The sequence below is a fragment of the Meriones unguiculatus genome, chromosome 2 (genome assembly GCF_030254825.1).
Source record: "Meriones unguiculatus strain TT.TT164.6M chromosome 2, Bangor_MerUng_6.1, whole genome shotgun sequence".
Classification (NCBI taxonomy): Eukaryota; Metazoa; Chordata; class Mammalia; order Rodentia; family Muridae; genus Meriones; species Meriones unguiculatus.
In genome coordinates, this window is record NC_083350.1 from 76,567,896 (window position 1) to 76,591,278 (window position 23,383).

At 39.6% G+C, this 23,383-nt stretch overlaps 1 protein-coding gene and 1 long non-coding RNA gene across 3 annotated transcripts in view; one reads left to right on the forward strand and one right to left on the reverse strand.

The window, feature by feature from the left end:
• Thoc1 (THO complex subunit 1) overlaps positions 1–23,383 on the reverse strand; it is a 47,020-nt gene that overhangs the window by 9,476 nt on the left and 14,161 nt on the right. Inside the window, exons 8-12 of the mRNA XM_060377683.1 lie at positions 21,737–21,819; positions 20,181–20,254; positions 15,327–15,435; positions 10,494–10,625; positions 1,102–1,202 (exon numbers count right to left, since the gene is read on the reverse strand). Of these exons, the coding sequence (XP_060233666.1) occupies positions 1,102–1,202; positions 10,494–10,625; positions 15,327–15,435; positions 20,181–20,254; positions 21,737–21,819 (499 nt within the window). The remainder of the gene's footprint in view (positions 1–1,101; positions 1,203–10,493; positions 10,626–15,326; positions 15,436–20,180; positions 20,255–21,736; positions 21,820–23,383) is intronic.
• On the forward strand, positions 1,196–23,171 carry LOC132652386 (uncharacterized). Of its 2 annotated transcripts, XR_009589897.1 has the most exons (4): positions 1,196–3,365; positions 8,992–9,096; positions 15,712–15,859; positions 22,104–23,171. It is a non-coding gene; the product is annotated as an uncharacterized LOC132652386 (long non-coding RNA). The 2 variants fall into 2 exon arrangements; XR_009589898.1 differs by lacking the exon at positions 8,992–9,096.

The following is a 23,383-nucleotide window of genomic DNA, read 5'->3' on the forward strand; positions in this document are numbered from 1 at the left end:
TTTTTGTTGGAGGGGTTTAGACACAATAGATAAGGTTATATGAAAACCTAAAATAGAACAGTGGGGGTGTAGGGAGTTAGGGTGGGGAAAAGGTCAATCCTAGGTGTTATTTCTCAGGTGCCACTCACCTCGTTGGTGGAGAAAGGGTATCTTACTGAGACCTGGTACCCGCCGATTAGGCTAGGCTAGCTGGCCAGCAAGCCTCAGGGATTCTCTTATCTCCACATCTGCACACTGAGACAAGGTGTGTCCCGTACCTGCTATTTATGGAGGTGCTGGAGAATGAACCTGGATTCTCATGTTTGCACCACAATCATTTCAGCAACTGAGCTATTTTCTCAGTGCCTAGAACTCACCTGTGTTTCAAGATTTTCTTTGGTTCTTTCAGCTCTAATTTCCTAGGTGGCTTATGATATGTGAGAGTATTATTTCCTTAGTTTACAATTTCGCATGAGACACATGGACTATCATGCACCAATAGGAGTAAAACTCCTGGGAAAGAAAGCCTGGTATTGCAGGAGACTCACATTAGCAAATGTGTATCTCGATACTTTTCCTACAACAAACACCCTACACCTAAAAGTTCCCAACTGGCCATCTGGCTGCTTTAGTAAAAGTATTTTCAGGCATGTAGCCCTTCTACACAAAATGGGCTTAGGGCCAGTGAGATAGCCCAGTGGGTAAAAACTCATGCTGTGCAAATGTAATGATCTGGCTTCCATACCCAGATCTCATAATGCAGAGAGAACTGATTTCTAAAAGTCCTCTGACCTCCACAGGTGACCATGGCACCCCTCCCTGCAAAAATAACTTTCAATAAAAAATGAAATTATGCGGGGCAGTGTTGACACATGCCTTTAATCCAGCACTCAAGAAGCAGAGGCAGGTGAATCTCTGAGGCCAGCCTGTTCTACAGAGCGAGTTCCAGACACCCAGGCCCATACACAGAATCCATGCCTCAACAAAACCAAACCAAAACAAAAAATCCAAACAAACCAAACCTCTAAATTATATGCATTTTATTGGCCTAAAACATGAAAATCTTTACAAGATCTTTCCATTGTCGCTGTTTGAAATCACTTACTACACACACTGACTCACCTTTTGAATTTGACCTGTCCCTTGAGATACTGAAATAAAATGAGATACTGCAACAGGATGTGTCGACGAAAGTTACTGTCGCTCAGTTGTAAATCCATCAGCTATTCAAAATACAAGCACACACACACACACAACACATTAAAACCAAGTATGACTAAAAGTGAAAATTATCCAATTGTAGAAATGGAAGATTCTCTTTCAGTTTAAAAAAAAAATTGCTGTGTGCTCCCTCCCTGCCCAAGCCCAAGAACAGACAGCAAAGGTTTCATTGTGACATCTTGGTCATTTTATGCTGTTGGTGAATAAAAACGTTCTCTTGGTCCTGACACCATGATAACATGAAGCAGAAAAATAAAGTGAAGAGATAGAGTGCCAAATTTTTCCACAGTGGCTACAGGGCACTTCCATGTAAACAGGACAACAGCAAGGGCACCATTCATTTTGTCACCCTGCAGAGTGCCTGTATCAGAGGTGGGGGCTGAATAAGCCAGCAGAAATGAGAAGGGAAGAGTTATCTGAAATTAAAGATGGGCCTTTTCTCTTTAGATTTTTGCAATGCATCATAACTGTATTATAGAACACGGAGCAGACTGGACCTGAAGATCATTAATGAGGATGTTCTCCAGAAATCCTACTACCTAGTTGCTTCTACTCTGACAGTGACAGGTGATGGAAAGGAAACCCATTCTGAAAATGTCGCTACTGAGCTTGAAGGCTTTCTGCAGACTTGTAGTAGAACAATGGGAGGTTACCTTCTTCTAAGAGAGCCCTAGTGACTGGCTTGGAGTTCAGAGTCCCAAGGTTCTTCGTCCCGGGTTCACTTGCTATGTTTCTAATACAGCCTGCCACATATCAGGCTGCCCTACTTACTAACATCTCTCACTCGCGCTTCAGCAAGCGGCGTGCTGTAATATAACTGGCCTCACCTCAGCTCTGGGGCACAAATATTCCTGTTATTTTTCATGTTCACTCTCTCACACGTGACTGGTACACCAGTAGTCTTCCTTTTCTCTAGATCCCAACTGACTCTACTGGTATCACAAAGGCTCTCAGCTTCTGGACTTCAACCCAACTGATTGGCACATCCCACCCCCCAGTCATTTCAGCTTGGCACCATCCTCTCACAGTCCCATCTAGGAGGAGCCATTACAACCTCATCCTTTCAGGGCTCCAAGCTGTTCCCGGTGTAGCTAATATATTTCATTCTTACTGAGCTGGCCTCTTGAGCTCTCTCTCCATTCTCTGCTTCTCTATAAATCATACCGTTCTTATTATAATTAGATTTTGGTTTGGCTGTCAGGAAGTTTCCTTAAGGTGTTGTGGGCCAATAAATATTATGAGTATTGTGTAAATACTTAACACAAGCATTTAAAATGTAGTAACAAAACAAAAACGCAACTAGTGGGCTAAATTTGGCCCAAATGTTTGTTTTTCGGCCATTTTCTTGTTTACTTTCTCATGCTCTGACACCACAGTCCTTCACATCTACTGAGCCCACACTAGATCATAACTGTAGTCATCTTCTGTGTACCAACATTATGCTTCCATCTACAATGAAAGTGAAGGTGTTTGAACAGACAAATCACAAGGCTGGGCAAAGTATATTACTACTCGGACGTCCTAAGGGAAATATCTTTGTTTTACTCATCAATCTTTCTTTATTCTCTAAGGACATCTCTTAGTCCCCACAGCAACTATTTAAAACCTTTCCACTTTCCAAAAACACTACTCACTACCCTTCCTCAATGTCTATTTGCCTTCCATGAGAAAGAAAGTTCATTAAATTGGAAGCAATTTAATTTCTTGCTTCCTCTCCAAAGTAAAACTTAGCTGCACCTAGACCTGCTCCTGTGTTCTCATCTGCTTCTGTTGCACCTTCCCAGTCAAAGAAAATTCTTTAATCTGTGAACTGACCCCACTTTTAACCTCTTCCTGACCCTTCTACCCACCCCCCCTTTCTTTTTCAAGCTCCATTTTGTTAGTGTTAAGTGGCCTTCCTGAAAGACACCTCACCATACTTGCCTCACCCTCCCCAAATGGCAAAGATGCAAAGGAGCCAGCCACATCCATGGCTTCCAGTTTGTTTCTCAACCTGCTGTAATTTAGTTTTCTTATCATTTTGTATGTGTTGAAAGCTCCACAGGAGCACCCAAGGAGACCAACAAAGAAGCTGGGCCCAGAGGGGACTGCAGAGACTGACCAATCAACCAAAGACCATACATAGAGAGGACCTAGACCACCTGCTCCGACAGCTAAGTCTTCATGTGGGTCTCCTAGTAGAGGGAGAAGAGACAGTCTCTGACATGAACTTGGTTGCCTGCTCCTTGATCACTTCTCCCTGGTGGGGTGACCTGGCCAGCCCACAGAGAAAGAGGATCCAGGAAGTTCTGATGGGACCTGACAGGCTAGAGTCAGACAGGAGGGGAGGAGGACTTCCCCTAACAGTGGACTAGTGGAGAGAGATAAGGGGAGGAAGAGGAAGGGAGGATGGAACTGGGAGATGAGGAAGGGGGCTACAACTGGAATACAAAGTGAATAAATTGCTAAATAAATAAATATATAAATAAAATATTAATAGTAATAAAGACAGAAAGAAAAAAGAGTAAATACGTGCTGTCAAGTCTGCGCCCTAGCTTCATCCTGGGCAGCTGGGCTCTCATGAACTCAAGCTTAACTATTAACTGTCCTGCTCTCTACCTTCTACATCCCCAGCTCCTTTGCTAGTCTTCCCTCCTCTCTGTCTTCTACACCTCCCTCCCCACTTTCCTCTTCATTAAGCCTTGGTTTTCTTCAGACTTTGGTTTCACATTTCTCTTTCTAATATATACTCTCTCCTCCAGCTGATCTCACACACTGTAAACAATAGTTGCCATTTAAAAACTGATCAAATCCCAAACCTTTACTCTTAACCTAGATCTATTTCATGACCAACTGCTATCTGGTTCATGAATAAAACAAAACATCAGTTTTCCTCATAAAGCCAGTTCTCCAGGACTGGCTAACTCACTGAGAGAGTCCACCATCTACTTGCCTAAGCAATAGCCATTTGCTTAAGAAACTCCTAAGGAGGCAGCTGGTGAGGCAGCCAGCTAGTGACAGCTGAGACTAAACATCCTCAACCCTACTCTTCTTTACAATATCTACACATTTTCTGTTGCACTTTTCTTTTTGTATCAGATGTCATCATTTTCATCATGTCACAGATCAACTGTTGCTTTGTAACATTTTTGTTTGCAAACACAGGACCTTTTATAAACCTTGGCTTTTACTAATTGCATAGGTCAGGCCTCAACCTGCATGGTATTATCCTAAACCTAAAATGGCTAATCTCTGGTCACTTATGATTTCTGTCATCAATTTTCCATGAAATATTTGCCAATATTCTTGGTAAAATAAAGGCTAAATCTGAAATCTTCCATTTCAATAAATTCAACATAAAATGCTTTGCAAATCTGTACTAGGGAAAAATTCAGTCCATTTCATTATTAAAATTTTCATTAATTATTAACACTGAAATAAAAATATCCCATCTAAAATTAAATATTTCAAATGTTAAAAAGGCATAACAGTTCAATATTCACGTTATCACTCGGTTACTTGTTCCACATTTGTTTAAAAAACTACATTCTGAAACTGCCAAGTCCTCAACACGCTCCTTCCTTTTCCCTGCCCTGCTATGATAACCATTCCCATGTAGTTGGTAATTAGAATTTTCATACTTATTTTTATAGTATCAACACATATGCAAGCATCTGCAAATACTATATAGAGATATTCAAACCATATTATACTTGTTATTCTGTAATTTACTATTTTCACACAATACTGAGTTTGAAATCTACGCACATTAATACATGTAGCTTTAGGTTCAGGGACTAGCAATTTTTTTTTTTCTGTGTTAGAGAGAAGCTATATTTTAATCTATGTGACCATACAGTCTCTGTCACAACTCACACTCATACAAAAGCAGTGAGAGAATATGTAAATGAAGAGCATGGCCACATAAAATAATGCTTATTTACAAATCAGCCAGATTTGCAGGTTCCAGCTTATCCACTGTGAGCTCTTCATTGGATTCTGTTGAATTACTGCCCTGTGTGTAAAAAAGGCTTAGGCCCTCGTTTAAAAATTTTCACTCACACTCATTTTAAAGTCAGTACAGCAAGTCTCATGATTTCCTTGTGTCAGTATATGGTTCTCTAGGACAGGGGTTCTCACCTTCCTAATGCTGTGGCCCTTTAATACAGTTCCTCATGCTGACCCCAGACACAAAATTATTTTTGTTGCTACTCCATAACTCTAATTTTGCTACCGTTATGAATTGCACTTTAAATATCTGTGTCTTTTGATGATCTTACACAAGGCTTGTGTACTGGCTGGTTTTGTATGCCAACTTGACACGTGCTAGAGTCATCAAAGAGGAAGGAGCCTCAGTTGAGGAAATGACTCCATGAGATCCAGCTGTAAGACATTTTCTCATTAGTGATCAATAGGGGCCCAGCCCATTGTGGGTGGTGCCATTCCGGCTGGTGGAGTTCTAGAAGAAAGCAGCTGAGCAAGCCATGAGAGCAAGCTGGTAAGCACTCCCTCCATGGCCTCTGCACCAGCTTCTGCCTCCAGGTTCCTGCCCAGCTTGAGTTCCTGTCCTGTCTTCTTCCAATGATGAACTAGGATCTGAAAGTAAGCCACATAAACCCTTTCCTCCCCAACCTGTTTTTTGGTCATGGTGTTTCATCACAGCAATAGAAATCTTAACTAAGACACCTTGTCAAAGAGCCATTCAATTCCCAGTGAGGTTTCGACCCACACATTGAGAAGTGCTGCTCTAGGAGCTATAACTAGTAATAAAATTTTTAACTTTTACACTTAAAGTTATTTGAAGTAGTTCATTCAGTTTATAACAAACTATAATTTCACATTCTCTTATACCTTTGTCAAAACATTTTTTTTTTTTTTTTTTAAGACAAGATCTTGTTATGTAGCCCTGGCTGTCCTGGAACTTCTATTTATGTAGACCAGGTTGACCTCAAACTCAAAGAGATTGGCCTGCCTCTGCCACATGAGTATACCAGGCCATCTAGTGCTACAAAGGGCGATCTGTATCTCCTCTTGTTAAAAAAACAAAAACAAAAACAAAAACAAAAAAAAAAGTGAGAGAGAACTAATAAAATCCTTTCTGTTTGTTTCTGAGACAGGGTCTCTCTGTGTAGCCTTGGCTGTCCTGGACTCACTCTGTAGACCAGGATGGCCTTGAACTCACAGAGACCCGCCTGCCTCTGCCTCCCAGAGTGCTGGGATTAGAGGTGTGTAACTGCACTGGCTCTGCAATGATTTCTTAAAGCAGAGTTATGCTATCACCTACAACTCTAAATTATCTTCTTTGAAATTCTACTTTAATCACACTGTGGCCAGACACTGTAGTTGGTACAGTATGCAATCTTTGAAATTTGCTAAGAGAGGCAGGTAGATTGCTATGAGTTCCAGGTCAGCCTGGTCTACAAAGTGAGTCCAGGACAGCCAGGGACAGAGAGGAGGGAAGGAGGAAAAGAGGGAGGGAGGGAAAGGACATGAAAATTTGTCCTGGTGAGGTAGGGCAGACAAGGGCCGCTTCTATATGCGGTGAACACCTACAGAATGTTCCCCTCCTAGAATAAACCACTCCTTTAGATGTGCTGAGTTGCAACAGTGACAAGAAAGTTGGGGGAGCCAGCAGTTAGGAGTCCAAACTGTTCTTTCAATCCCAGCCCCCAGGTTGCATGGCTCACAACCTGGAACTCCGGATCCCAAGGATCTGACACTTGTGGCTTCCACAGCTGGCCTCCTTGTCCCTCTCCTTCTCTCCCAGAGTTGAAGAACACATAAAAACTGTGAAATTATCGAGCACCACTAACAACTTCTATATTTGGGCAAGCTGTTCAAGTTTCCCCACATAAAGAGCCACCAGGCTTAAAGTTTCAGTGTTTCGATGGGGCCACCTTCTCTACAGACTGGAGGTGACACAGATAACACATCCGTTATGTTTATACAAGACTAACAGTATAGTATAGAATAATAGTATAAAAATGCTAGGGGAGGATTTAGAGAAATAAACTATAAAATGGTTTTTAGCTGAGAATAGATAACTTTCATGTATCTTACTTGTGTTCTAAAGCATTTGCTTCCAGAGAAAAAAGCAAGTAGTATTCCTACTTTCTTCATTTTTAAGTTAAACTTTCACTTGAGAAGTGAGGAAACCGAGTCCTGCTATCCCTACACTCCAGATGGCAACAGCTTCCAGTTTCAGTAGAGATGGAAAATAGGACTATGGACACTCAGGGACACACCATATCTGAGTACTGCTAAAACTTTTTTAAATATTTATTATTATTATTTATTAAATTTGTTCACTTTGTATCCCAGCTGTGGTCCCCTCCCTCCTCTCCTCCCAATTCCACCCTCCCTCCCTCTTCTCCCCTGCCCCTCCCCCAGTCCACTGATAGGGGAGTTCTTCCTCCCCTTCCACCTGACCCTAGCTTATCAGGTCTCATCAGGACTGGCTGCATTGTTTTCCTCTGTGGCTTGGCAAGGCTGCACCCCCTAGGGGGCAGTGATCATAGAGCCTGCCCCTGAGTTCATGTCAGAGCCAGCCCCTGCTCCCCTTCCTAGGGACCCCACTTGGACACTGAGTCTATGGGGTACATCTGAGCAGGGGTTCTAGGTCCTCTCTATGCATTGTCCTTGGTTGGAGGGCCCTGGGTTTTTTTTTGGCTCTACTAGGGGGGAGGGAATCCATATTCCTCAGTAAAATAAAGTGAAACCTAATTTCATTTCCCTTAAGACTTTGAAGCAATAGTAAAAATAAAACACTGAAACAGAAAACAGAGATGTCAGTACTTACATTTAGCAACTAATGTCTTTGGATTATTCTGTTTTCCTAACAAGAGAATTAAACTTCGTGTCTGGACCCATACCAGAAGCAGTGTAAAATTGTAGAGCTCATGCTTACAGGTGGATGCTATGTGACTGGCCTGACTGTTCTGCATTCTTGTCAGGTGTCACCTCCTGACTCTCCTAATGGAGTGACACTGTGTAAGCAAGGCATAGTGCTGCTGGTCTACTGCAATGATAAGTATCTAACCTTGCAATGGCCCAAAACCATTTTTTTAAAACCTGCTTACTAATGAAATGACAGCCAGTGTTTGATTTCATTGACTAGCTATTTCTGGCAAAGAAGAAGGTACCTAAACCCCTAACATTGTAGACCAAGTTGGCCTCGACGTCACAGCGAACTGCCTGCCTCTGCCTCCTTTAACTGGGATTAAAGCTGACACCTCAGCTTTGTATATTTGCTTGTTTTGGGAAGTTTCTTTGTTAAGCAAGAACTTTTGATATTTTCTTTTCCTCCTTAATACAAGATAACATGTCAATAAAATTTATATTTACCCCATTAAAGTTAATACTTATAAACTATGTTTTAAAAACCCACATCTACCCTGATCATTTGTCCATTGGGTAAATTCAATCAGTTTCTGTTTGTTATACTGTGCATCCATAATCCCTTCTGTTCCTTTTCCAGTTTTTCCTTCTTGTTACTTGTTGGATTTTCTCTACTCTCTAACTTGATTTCTCTGCTATTTGGAAACTAAATGTTGATTTTAATATATACAAATATTCTAAAGTTATTCGTTATCCCAACCTTTTCTAAAATATTACAAGGTCTGCACTGAGCTAACATCGCTCACTGCTGTATATATAATATGTATGTACTATATATGTACACATAACATACACACATATATACATACACACATATATACATGTGTATATAACACATGTCTACATATATATGTATAGTCAACAAATTGTCAAGATTTTCAATTTTTGTGCTCACTGGTGCTTTCTGTATCCTAGCCCTCTCTTACAGATCAGCTTCCTTCTTCCTGAAGAATATCTTTTATTTATTGTTTTCAAAGAGAGGATCTTTTAAGTAGCAAGCTTCCTAGTCTTTCAATAAAAGTAAGCATCTGTCTTTTAATCTTCAGTCTTAAATATATTTACCTGGGTTTGGACTTTTACAATCATGGCCCTATTTTGTTTTGTTTTTTTCCTCAGTACTTTCATAATTTTTCTGACGGTTTCAGGTAACAATTGTTGGGAAGTGTTGGGGTGATCTTTTTATGCACCGTGTAGCATTCAAATGATTTCTGATTGGCAGAGATCTGGCTACAGGGGACTTTGGTATTGTTATTCTTTGCTGCATCATATTTTGTGAACGCTATTTTCAATACTTCTGATTGTTTTTCTTTTTTATGGGGGGGGCGCTCTAGACATGGTTTCTCTGTGTAGCCTTGGTTGTCCTGGACTCACTTTGTAGACCACACTGGCCTTGAACTCGCGGAGATCTGCTGTCTTCTGCCACAGAGTGCTGGCATCACCGGTGTGCACTACCATGCCAGCTTTGTTTAGTTCTGACTTCTAGGGCAGCTGCCTGATAAGATCATAGGTGGCATCATGTACACAGTCACTGAGTAAGTTGTGTTATCCCTAGGCTGGGAACTTCCTATAAAATCATGCCTCTTGGCAGAAACTGTTAATATAAATAAAACTCTACAGCAGTCCCAGTCCCAGTATGTGGCTCTACCCTGGTCCAGGAGAGAGCCCACTTGGCCTGTGATACTTGCAGCAAAACTTGTGGGGCCATTATCTGCTTTGGATGGAGTCCCAAGGGCCATGGCTTGAGTTTCACTCTCAAAACTTGCTATTTCATTTATTTATCTGTTTGTTCATTCATTTATTTATTCACTTATTTATTTATTTTCCGAGGCGGTGTTTTTCTGTGTAGCCCTGGCTGTGCTGGAATTCAACTATGTAGCCCAGCCTGGCCTTGAACTCAGAGACCGCCTGCCCCTGTCTCTAAAGTGCTGGGATTAAAGGCCTGTACCACCACCACCAGTCATAAGTTGCTATTTCTAATTTATGAAGACATTTATTTCTGGAAAGCCAGCTTTGTCTTTTGTATTTTATGTGTCACTGCTGTATGTTTGCAGCAAAAGGAATGAGTCAAAACACAAAGTCACTGTGCCACTTTAAGCAGAACCCACTGAAATGCACTGTAATCAACAGGGAGTCCAAAGCCTCTTATTTTTAACTATATGATAAATGAATTTCAAATCATTTTTATAAATGCAAATTAAATCCTAATTTAAACTTTAAAATAGAAACGCTTCCAAGTAATTAGGTACCTTCACTCTAAAGAAACCCTACTAAAGCGACTTAATGGAGAAAAACTTTGTAATCAAATTAGTCCTATTTGTTCACCAAGTTTGGCTACAGTCAACAGTAAAAAGCAAGTCTACTGAACACACACAGAATCTGCCCTTTCAGACATTCTTAGGAGAAAAGAAGACACACACCTTTTCACTTGTTAAAAACTTTGCAAAGTATACATGTTCTCCTCCTGTTTTCAATTCTTCCATTTTCTTCCTAGAGGCTTGAGTATCATCTAATTTATAACTCTTAAAAACAGCTAAAACTTCTTCAGAATACTGCAAAAAAAAAAAAAAAAGTTTTTTTTAACACTGTTACAAAAATTTCATTTAGTGATTTTCTGTATCATATACTTAGAATTTACTCCCAGTTAACCTATATATAATGTAAGGCATATTTTTTAAAAAGCATAAAAAATTCTAACAGCATTATGGGGGTAAAAACGCTTTTGAATGAGATTTCATATTGTAAAAGCAGGAATAATCACTATTCCTAAAGAACTACACGACTTTTATAAAAAAAAAATTGTTAAGCAGCAAACATTTATGTGCAGACTAGCAATGAGGAGATAATTCAACTGAGAATATAATTTTTTATAATTTCTCACTCACCATTTTAATCTCTATTTGGATGGTGCCATTCCTCTAAACTGCATATAAATTAACACAGAATATCATGTTGCCTTAAAAACTTTATTTTTTAAAAATTTGAATCACAATCTTCCATTTCTACAAGACAAATATGGGGATTCTTCTATAATAGGTTGGCTAATGTTTTAAAAAGGTGCAGACAGCAAGTATTTTGGGCTTTGTGGCACACAGGTGTCAGTTCCAAATACTCAACCCTGCACCATACTGCAGAAAAAACACACATAAACTAATCATCATGGCTTTGGTCCAAGAAACCTCTTTGTTGCAAGATATTCGATCACATTATGAACCCCGAGATGGTGAACTCAAAAAAAAACCTGTTTCTTTTTGTAGTGTGGCTCAGCCCTAACACACACCATTAACCCATGAGCTTTCTGCTTATTGTAAACAAGCAGTTGCGGTGTGGCTCAGCCCTAGAGCTAAATAAAGTCAACCATAGGTCAGGAGGCAGAGCAAGCAAGCAGTTGACAGGGAGTGAACATAGGTAAACACAGGAAGGAGGGACACTGAGGTGAAGGGTATTTAAGCCGAGAAGGAGAAGGGCCTTTTCTCTCTGGGATGTCAGTGGAGTAGGAAGGTCAGCTGGGTGTCTCTGCCTCTGAGCTAGCAGGCTTTCACCCCAGCATCTGGCTCCTGAGTCTTCACTGGTAAAACTGAACATTTGGGATATTTTTTTTTAAAACAACATTTGGTCTTTCCCCTCCTTTTGTCTAAATAAAAGACTGTTTCTCTAACATCAATTAACTATATAATAGCTGGTAAGAATTACATTCACAATGTCCAGTCCATTAGTGTTTAGCAGCCTTGTAGAAAGTACTCTACTATTATTCTATCTTGGTGAATCTGAAGTTCTGTATCTAAATCACTTTCTATCATAACTTGCATTTTAAAACATCTTTTTAGACCTAAAAACAATTTTCTTAAATCCTAAACTTGCACTTAACTGTGAGACTATTTAGTCTTCAACCCCAACAGCAAACTGAGAATGATATATATCTGAATAAACAGGAAGTGCAGAGCAAGCAGCTTCCAAAACTACAGGAGAGACAGAGACTGCTGGCCACCTGGACAGTCACCTCCGCTACAGTTACAGCTTTACAGTTCCTCTGTAATGCTGGAACACCCATCTCTTTGGACTACTGGCCCAGAATATCTGACACATTTTTCTGTGAAGCAGGGATTATGAACGACTTCTCTACCTTGTCCTGTCTGAGCTCATCAGTCAGCTTTCTTTGTGTCCTGCTTGTCCACAGCTTGGACAGCATACTGCCAGCAGTTGAGGCAAGGACAGTTTCTTACCCAGTGGCAGCTTGCCACATTTGAAGCAAACTCTATAAGGAAGTTCTGTGATGTTCATCATCTTCTTTGAAGTAGTATCAGGTGCTGCCAGGGCTGACACATCTTATTGTCAAAAAAGTCTTAAATTAATAAAACATCTTTAAATGCCATATTCTATAAATCTCTGAGGTTTTTGAAGACCATATGTCTATCTCAGTATATTTGAGTAGGCAAATGTTGATTGTCTCTGGCCATTTACTATCTGATTAACTTTAAAAAAAAAATCTGTGATTAACCTAAACTAGTACCTAACAAAACCACAAGTTTGATTGACTATTAATTTGCATTTAATTATCCTAAACAGTGTGTGATAGTAGCTTTCAAAAGGTCTAGAATTTCACACTGCATTTTCAAGAATTATACAGGTATAATACCTTAAGAACAGTTGATACATAGTATGTTGTAGCCACAATATAACCTTAATTTTGTATCAATATACAAAGATCTATACCAATGTAACCAAACATAACCTTAATTTTTTTATCAATATAACACTGATCTATAAGAGCAGATTCAATAATCTACCCTTTTTTCCTACTTTATTTCTATAGTCCCCCTCTTATTTTTTTTTATTTTGTCTTTTTTTTTTTTTTCCCCAGAGCTGAGGACTGAACCCAGGGCCTTGCGCTTGCTACCATTAAGCTAAATCCCCAACCCCCTTATTTTTTTTTTTAAAGGAAAGACTTTAACTCCAACACAGAAAAACTATTTACAATAATGAAGCTATTTCTGCCAAGCTTTACAATGTCCAGTTGTATTTGGCAGTCTAAGGATTACATAATTTTGAGTTGAAAGTTCTGTAAAATGTTTGTGTCAATCTCCTATGAAATCATTAATTTGAATGTCCTGACCAGTCTGTAGTCTGAAGCTGATCTTTGGATGGTATTTCTCAGCTTGGTGGTGATCCTGGCTAGGTAGAACAAGCAGTCAACCCAAAAGGTGTTCACTGTTTGTGCAGAACCTGGCAGCAGACGAAGCATGTGGCAGTTTTGCCAAGTGGTCAGCGTTATACAATCCAGGTGGACTCGTTGTTGTGGGGACCCATGCTCTTCTTGAAGACCACTTGGCCAATTTACTTTTTCTTGGGACATTTTCCCTTGATGATCCTTTTTTTCAGATGTTTCATTTGTCCAGTGGGCTCTGGATTCCTTAGTTGGATACTTTTATTCTACTGGAAAGACAAAAGAAAACCCTATCCCAATCGTACTCTGGGACTCTGGGGTGTTTCTTTTTCTTTTTTTTTTTGGTGGTGGTGGGAGGGAGACCTGTTACATCTTTCCTAAGACAAAATGCTTTTTGGCAACAGAAAAAATATCGTTCAAATTAAAATTTTTTTGAAAATTTGAAACTAAATATACCTTCAAGTACATTTATTTTTAGATCACAAAGGACATTCACTTTGAATTTCAGCCTTTCTTCTGCGAGCAGCTTTTTGTTTTGCTTTTCAAGACAGGGTTTCTCTGTGTAGCTTTGGCTGGCCTTGAACTCTCAGTGTTACGGCTACCTCTGCCTCCCTGAGTGCTGGGATCAAAGGCATGGGCCACCATGCTTGGCTTGCAAGTGGCTTTTGAATTTAAATTACTGCAATTCCTATGTTCCTGCCTCTGCCTCCCAAGTGTTGGGATCAAAGGTGTGAACAAGCACCACCCTGTTCATTGTACCTCTAGAATTTAGAAAACAATTGCCTGTTTCTGCTGGGATTAAAGGCCTGGCTACAACTGCCTTGCTCAAATGTTTTATTTTAGCTCCAAATTAATCCAACCTCTAGACATTTAGAAAACAAATTTGAACTGTAGCAACCCTTTGAATTTACTTAAAAAATTTAAAATCTTTCAACTGTTTTTAATACCAAAAAACAAAAATATCCTTTTTATTTAAGAAGATTTTAGTCTTTTTAAGTTAGTTTGGACTGAATAGTTAAGCTGTCTGATGAACCATCGACTCTCCTTATTCAGGAGATCTCAATGTTCCAATCTAATCTTTATCAATTTTGATGGAAGCCATAACTTTTCCTTACCCGTGGAGACAAAGGCAAAATCAGACTTCCAAAATCTGATGGCTTCTCAATTTGTCCAGGGCTGGAGTTGTGCCACAAGTTGGAGTGCCAAAATGTTGTTTAAAAAAAAAAAATCTCAAATGTTCAGTTTTACCAGTGAAGACTCAGGAGCCAGATGCTGGGGTGAAAGCCTGCTAGCTCAGAGAGGCAGAGACACCCAGCTGACCTTCCTACTCCACTGACATCCCAGAGAGAAAAGGCCCTTCTCCTTCTCGGCTTAAATACCCTTCACCTCAGTGCCCCTCCTTCCTGTGTTTACCTATGTTCACTCCCTGTCAACTGCTTGCTTGCTCTGCCTCCTGACCTATGGTTGACTTTATTTAGCTCTAGGGCTGAGCCACACCGCAACTGCTTGTTTACAATAAGCAGAAAGCTCATGGGTTAATGGTGTGTGTTAGGGCTGAGCCACACTACAAAAAGAAACAGGTTTTTTTTTTTTAAGTTCACCATCTCGGGGTTCACGAGGGGATCAAATACCCTGCAACACCTGTTCAGAAAGCAGACTGACTTAGTTTGTGGCTATAGTTTTAACAAGATAACTGGGAGAAAAGAACAATTGGGCAGGATGACTCCTTTCAAACCTCTCCCTGCTGTGGGATCTGTTCCCTACTTCTCAATAAACTCTGGTATATGCCCCTCAAAAACATTTCAAATGGAGAAGATATCCTGAAAAAAATCGTCAATTTATATAAACAGCAATTATTATTATAAATAAATCTTCGAGGCTTTAATTACTAACCTTATCCACTTAAAAACTATACTACAAAATCAGTGGTTAAGAATCAATTCACAATTTAGTAACTATATTTTATATATAACAGGTATAAAAACATCAGAGGGAGTGTTCTATAGCGAAAACTACTTGTTCAAGTAAAGTCTAATTTTGTCATTATCTGTGAGGTATCAGCTTCAGAGGCCAGTGTCCAGTAACCCACCTTGAGAAAAGTTTTCCAAGAAATCTTCTCATAGCACTGTACAGGATTCCTGAAGTAATCCTGAAGTGACCAGAATTTTCTATACAGGTTGTAATCAATTGGAATAGAGCTATAAAATAAACATTGCATTAAATCACTTAAATTGTTTGACAGACATATAAATGTTCTTTTCCTAGGTCACAAAACCTTTTCAGAAGCTCATAAAATGCTTCTATGCCCTAAAAAGTATACATTCAAATACAATTACATAAACTTTTAAAAATGATCTGAAGGGATTAGAAAAATCTCAATAGGCCTTCTATATACTGGTAAAGCCCGATTTTTGACAAAACATACGGCTATTTAAAATGAAGGACTAGTGACTCGTGATCTTCCTTCCTGCTAGGAGCGGCCATGTGCAATTAGCTGGAAGAAGTCCTGTGCAATGCTTGGACCACGTTTTACCGTCTGTCTTATTACACTGTAGAAAGAAGGACCGACATATGCTGTAAGAAGAAGTCAGAAGAAATCTGAGCTTCCAGACTACCCCATAAGTAAGTACTCCTGCCTAATCCTGGAATGCCTCTTCCTAGCCTTAAACCAATTTAAATGGATAATGCCACAGGAATTATCATAACCATCCATTAGTCTAGGAAACGCAAATATGAGACAAATATGTAAAGAATAAATCAAATCAGTATCACAAAAATAGGCCTTTTCTCTAGTGACTTCATTATGGCATTACTAATTTAACTTCCAATTTGGCTATGCTACTGTGTGGGACCAAGCAATTTATCCTAAGAAAAATGGAAGGTTATCTCTAGCAGAGAAAATCATGCAACCATTTGTATGTTCATTTTTTTTGCAGTCACTATAAGATCCAAATATAATTTAATGCTTGATACCAATAAGAATCTTTTCTTCACTTAAGGGCCAGGGAGATGGTTATCGGCTAAGAGCCCTTACTGTTGTGCAGAGGATGGAGCTCAGCTCTCAGCACCCACATCAGCAGCTCAAAACTGCCTGTAACTTCAGTTGTAGGGGACTGGACACCTCTCTAGCCTCGAGGCACCCGTACTCATGTGCACTACCTACACACAGATACACACACACACACACACACACACACACATTGTAGGGGACTGGACACCTCTCTAGCCTCGAGGCACCCGTACTCATGTGCACTACCTACACACAGATACACACACACACACACACACACACACACACACACACAAATAAATAAAAAGAAATCCTTTACAAATTCTCTTTTGTTTTTAGTTATCTTTATCTGTGTGTGCATGTAGCTGTGTTTATGATGTGTGCATCCATGTGTGAGTGCAGGTGCACGTGTGGATGCTGGAAGACAACGCCGTGGGTGGAGGTCTCTGCCTTCCACTCTCCTCAAGGCAGGGTCTCTGTTGTTTGCTGCAGCATAGAGCAGGTTAGCTGGTGTGAGCTTCTGGGCATTCTCTTGTAGGAGCTCTGGGAATACAGATGTGGGCTGTAGTATCATGTCTGGTTCCACACTGAAGATTCAAACTCAGGTCCTCACAACTGCATCTCCTTACCCTCTGAAGTACTTTATTATAAGTTGATTATCAGTTCCAACCTTCTTTAACTAGGTCGGTGGTGAAGTGCCTTACAGAACCAATTTCATCTATTTTCTGTGGTGCTGGGGATCACACTGAGCAAATGTTTTGCCACTGAGCTACCCCCCATTCCAGAATAAATTTTTAAGCAGCATCAACATATTAAGGAAACTTTCTAACTGAGGCACTAAGACATCTTCCACTTGAGGGTTACAGTTCCCTGTTGGATGTTATTCTTTCATAGCTAAATGAATTGGTTTTTTGGAGTTGAGGATTGAATCTAGGATTTGTGTTTGGCAGGTTCCACTGAGCTATACCTCTAGCTCTCCAGATAACTTGAGTCTACACACTTAACACCAATTTACTGTCCACTTTTACTATTCTAAAAAAACTTACAGGTCTCCTATATACAAGGTGTAACACATACACTAAAACTTAGATTTCCTATTTACCTACAAAAGATATAACATACACACACACATACACACAAAATATGTTGTGACACAGGGAACTGAGCCTAGGATTTCATGCATGCTAGGTAAGTACTTTACAATGGAGCTCCATTCTTTGCCTTTTTTTCTTCTTCTTGAGACAGTTTCTCTGTGTAGCCTGATCTGCCTGCCTCTGCTTCTCTCTCTCTCTCAAGACAGGGTTTTGCTATCTTTCCACCCCACAACTTCCACGAGGCGTCCTCTGACATTTGCTTCCATGCTCTGGCACAGGCACATACAAATACACTAAACAAATACACAAGTGTAAAAGTAAACAAATTCACCCACAGGGTCTGCCTCGGCCTCCCCAGCATCTAGGATTATAGGCCTGTACCAGTAGGCACAACTTCTTACAATTGCAAGCAATAACAGTCAGAGGTAAGAGGTATTGCCTAAAACAGAAGAAAGATGTAGTCAAGGCCAGACATGTTGGTAAGGCGAGTGAGGATGACCTCTTGAGCTAGGTGTTCAAGACTTGTATGGTCCACAAAGGACAACTCCATCACAACATCAACAACAACAAAAAACCAGAATGTTATCTAAGCATCTTAAACTGAAATGCTCAAAACAAAACAAAGTGATTGTTTAAAAAAGTGTTAAACTATTTTTGGCTGTTAACATTATTTTAAGATGGGGTATTACACTACCCAAGCTGCCCTTAAATTCAGGGCAGTCCTCCAGCCTGATTCTCTCAAGTTCTGGGATTACAGGTTTACTATTATTCCTGTCTCTACTGTACCATTTTACCGAATCTTTTGTTTTGTTTTGTTGAGACAGGGTTTCCCTGTGTAGTCTTGGCTATCCTGGACTTGCTTTGTAGTCCAGGCTGGCCTAGAACTCACAGAGATCTGCCTGCCTCTGCCTTCCAAGGGCTGGGATTAAAGGCATGTACCTTAGCCTCATTTTACAGACGCCTATGCATGTATTTTAGTGAATCAAATCTAAAATAGATTTCATAGTATAAATTCATGGGTAATATGTTATGCTTTGTAATCCAGCTTTTTTGTTGTGGTTATTTTTATTTTTACTCTTTGAGATAGGGTCTCACTGTGTAGCCCTGGCTGGCCTGGAACTTGCTTGTAGACCAAGCTGGCCTTGAACTCATAGAAATCTACCTGCCCTAGCTCCCTAAGGCTAGGATTAAAAGTATGTGCTATCAAGTCCAGCCATAAATTCAGTTTTTTTATTTTTATTTTGGGTTTATTTATTTTAATAGTTTGAGGGTTTTGCCTGTACGTATGTATATTTACTGTGAGGTCAGAAGACAGCATCAGCTTCCCCTGGAACTAAAGTATTAGAAGGTTATAAGTTACCATGTGAGTGCTGGAAACCAAAAGCGGGTCCTCTCTAAAAAGCAGTGCTCTCAACACCAGAGCTACCTCTCCAGTAGCTAAATTCAGTTCTTAAGGCTAACTGGTATATATAGTTCTCCACACACTTTCTTCCTTCCTCCATTCATAAAACTCTTTATAATAGACGATAACCATTCCTGTGATGAGTTTATTTAATTTTACATTTACATATTTATTTGTTTAGTGTGTGTGTCTCATAGGATGAGTGCAGAGGTCATTGGACACTTGTAGAAGTCATTTCTCTTTACCATGTGTCTTGTGGATCAAACTCAGGTTGTCAGAGTTGGCAGCAGGCACCTTATACACCTTTGCCAGCCCTTGGACTAATTTATGATCACACCAATAGACCTAAATGTTCTCTACTAGGCCAAGCAGTAACTAGCTAGCAGGCTATCTCTAGGGTTCTATTTACACTTCCGGTAACTCATTATCTTAGCATCTACTTTTGCCCAGTATTACACAGGCGGACCCTACCAGTCCATTTTATCTATAATATATATAAACAAATTGGTCTCTAAAAAGAGTAACCACAATTAGAATAATAAATAGAAAATGACTGAAAAGCGAAGAGATACTTTTCTGTGTGCTTTACATTTTTGTTGTATGTGTCATCAGCGACTACAATGAAGAATATCCTCTTTCTGAATCTTTCAACAACCACAATGAGTAGGCAGCACTGCTACATTTTAAAGGTGCCACAACTCGCTTCTAGGAAACCACTTGTTTACGGTCATACAACTAGCAAGCAAGAACCAGAGGTAAACCTGGGGATACATCACTCTAAGTGCTTCTTATATTACTATTGATTGAATTTGAAATCTGCGATATCAGCAATATCTCTCTCTGTGCAGACAGAGGAATCCCCTACTGATCTTGTGGGCAGCAATTAGAGAAATTCTCTCATTTACAAATAACGGCAAGTCCTATTGCTTTCAGATATGGAAGAATGCTATTCTGATACACTGGGAGACTCTAGACTTCTGGTCCCCCTCCTCCTCACTGCTTCCAATTAGCACTATGAAGACATTACCTGCAACAAAGGCTCAGGACTACAAAGGGAAAGAAAAGAGTGATAAGAAAAAGAAAGAAAGGGAGGTTTCTAATTCTCTGCATGTCATTAAGTCAGTATACTTAACATGAGCTCAAGGCCCATCATTTAATGGAAGGGAGAAGGGAGGGGCTAAATTTGGCATTGGTTAGGATATATGTATGATGGATTGCTCAAACAGTTAAGTATTTGTCCATAATTTAGAAGCCAACTGATACAGCCTACTGGTGATTCAGAATTTATTATTTTAACATATATGAAAGGTGTATACATTAGAGAAACCTATAAGCACAATTTTCCCCCACTCCTTGTCTGTATCTTCATTCCAGTATTTGCTATCTCACTAAAGGGTTATCTTTGTAAATCAGAAATCTTAAGCTCTAAATACTCACCAAGTAGTGGGGGCTTCATCATCTCCCATTTCACCTTCTTCTACATCCATCCCTTCTTCTCTGTCCTCAGTATGCTGAATAAAACAAGTCAAAAAACAAACCTCACTCTGTCATGAAGTAGTCACTGAGCAAAAGATGACATGCTATGTAATTAAGTAATTTATATCCTGCACACAGTTATTATTAGGGAAGTCTAGGTACAGTATTGTTCAGACTTATAATCCTCAAGGCGATGGGAAGTTTGAATGACAAGAAATCAAGACTGATGATGATGATAAAGATGGAAGCTAATGTGGGTTTAAGGTGTAGAAAAACAGGCAGGCAGTCTTCCCTTGTCACTGGTAGCAATATATAGATACACCTTTCTGAGAAGCAACAACAAAATCTGAAATGCACACATACTTTGACTAAGCAATTTTACTTATCCTAAGGAGACATAGTCATGGGTTAGTATTTACACATACAATTTAGTGTTATTATGTTAACAATTTCTTACTACTAGAAATTATTTGAGCTGGCAGAGTGACACAAGCCAGCATCTGGGAGATGAAGGCAGTAGGATCAAAGGGTAAGGTCATTTTCAGCTATACATCGAGTTTAAGATCAGTTTGGGCTGTGTGAGACCCAAGCTTAAAATGGAAAAAACAAAACAAAACAAAACAAAGAGCTGGGCAAGGTGGCACAGGCCTGTAATCCCAGCACTTGGGGAGGCAGAGGCAGGCAGATCTGTGTGAGTCCAAGACAGCCAAGGCTACACAAAGAAACCATGTCTTGAAGAAAAACAAAACAAACAAACAAAAGACCAAAACAATAAAAAGGATGAAGGATGATTTAAATGTCTACTGACAATAGTGGTACACTGGAATCTAAATGTAATTAAACTCAAACATATCAGTTTAAAGAAAAAAATGAACTCAAAAGCTATATATGTCGTCTTATTGGGGAAAAAATAATATTAACTTGTACAAGCACTCAAAAAGTGTTGTAAGATTAGATGGAGAATACTAGTAGTTATAGAAATACTATAAAATAATACAAAAACAAAGAAACATCATAAATAATGTTCAAAGTAGAAAATCTTTCCCTCTGTAATTACCATGATAACCAGGAAGAGCCAATCATTGCTTCTTTAACATCCGCTTACACAGACGACAAGCTACTCAGTAACAACATAATCGAGCTCTGATTACAGTCACTATATGTTGTATTATGATACTGTTTTGAAGGCATATTATTTCTATCTTTTAAAAATGAAGGACCAAATGAGATCACTTGGCAGGTAAAATCAACTGCTGTGCAAACCTCATCACCCAAATCAAATCCTGGACTTCACACAAAGGAGGAGGGACAGAAGCAGTTCCACAGTGCTCTTCTGATCCCACACTGCTCCCTCCCTGTGTGGACATGTGCCTGTGCATGCACACACTAAGAAATTCTTTACAGATCAAGTTAAAGGTCTTCACATTTTTTGATGATTTAAAGGCCCCATCCATTTAAATCAACCATTTTAACAAAAGCTAAGAGTGGTCTGTGAGAAAAATTGTTATCAGCCTTACCTTCTGACCCAAGGTGCTTTCCTGCTCATTTGTATTGAAAACAGTGACGTTTTCCAGGTTAAACTGACTCTGCAAATTAAGACCTGTGGAAAAGAGATTTTCATGCAAATGCACTGTCACTTAAAACTTACATAAGAACATGACTTGTTTTACATTACCAAAACATAAAATACCAAATCCACAAATAGCAAATGATGAAATCAGAAATAACCATACTTGATTTTCAAACTCTTAAAACAATTTTTGTCTGACCACGGATATGGGGATGGTGGATCTACTTTCCAGAGTACAACAGGACACTGTGTACATAAGCAGGGATTACCAGACAGAGCTACCGAGAACATTTGTAATTTTTTTCACCACTCAGCCTGTGAGAGTACGTACTGAGACTGGACCTGACGGCAGAGAAACTGGTGAAGCCGATGTTGACTTTGCAACCCATGAAGATGCTGTTGCAGTTATGTCAAAAGACAAAGCAAATATGCAACACAGATACGCAGAGCTCTTCTTGAATTCTACAGCGGGAGCAAGCGGTGGTGCTATGGTAGCCAAATGGGAGCCCTGGGCTTGTCAGGCCAGTCCAAGTATGGTGGCCTAGCCAGCCAGGAGCTGAGTGGTGGTTACGAAGGTGGCTCTGGTGGCCAGAGCAGCATGAGCGGATATGGGAGCCAAGGAGCAGTGAACAGCAGCTACTACAGTAGCGGAAGCCGCGCAGCTATAGGCGTGAGTGGGATGGGAGGGATGTCTAGCATGTCCAGTATGAGTGGTGGATGGGGAATGGAATTGATTTTGATCACTGACTCTTGACCAATTTAAAAAAAAAAAAACCTTCAGTTTAACAGTTTTTGAAGTTTAACCTTGTGAATATTGGCATCGCTCAAAAAACTGAGGTTCAATGTTGAACACAGCAGTCACCTAGGATGAAAGGGCAAAGTTGAGCTAGCTGTAACTTAACAATTCCCAGTGTTTCTCTAGTTACTGTAGGAGGCATGTAAGCAGTATGTGTATTTAGGTTAAAGCAGGGGAATTATGTTAAATGTTCCTCTTATACATACATTACATTGAACACTGTTGATGCATGTTGAAAAGACATGCTTTTTTGTAAAACTCAATACAGGAGCTGTGTCTACAATTAAAAGTAAGACATTTGGCATGTTTGTTAATTCTAATTTCATTTGGTAACCTGTAAGGCACGTTTACAGGTTTAAAAAGTTTAAAGCTTTTTTTTTTTTTAAGTTAATGGAGAAATTTTGAGATGCAATATCATTACTTTAGGATTTTTGGTCTTGGTGTTTGTATGAAATTCTAGGCCATGATTTAAGTCTTTCATTGTATTGTCATTTTCTTTTAAGTGTATTGCACTAAGTGAACCTTGTCAAATAAATCCTCCTTTTAAAAGCTAAAATAAAATAAAATAAATAATAATAGTAATTTTTTTTCTTGGTTGTTATTGTTGTTTTGAGACAGGGTTTCTCTCCATAGCCCTGACTGTTCTGGAACTCAGTCTATAGACCAAGCTGGCCTTGAACTACAGAGACCTACCTGCCTCTGCCTCTCAGTGCTGGGATTTAAAGCATGTGCCACCATGCCTGGCTAAAATTTACTTCTTAAGGTGCCTCTAGAATACTCAGAATTCTGTAGAAATTA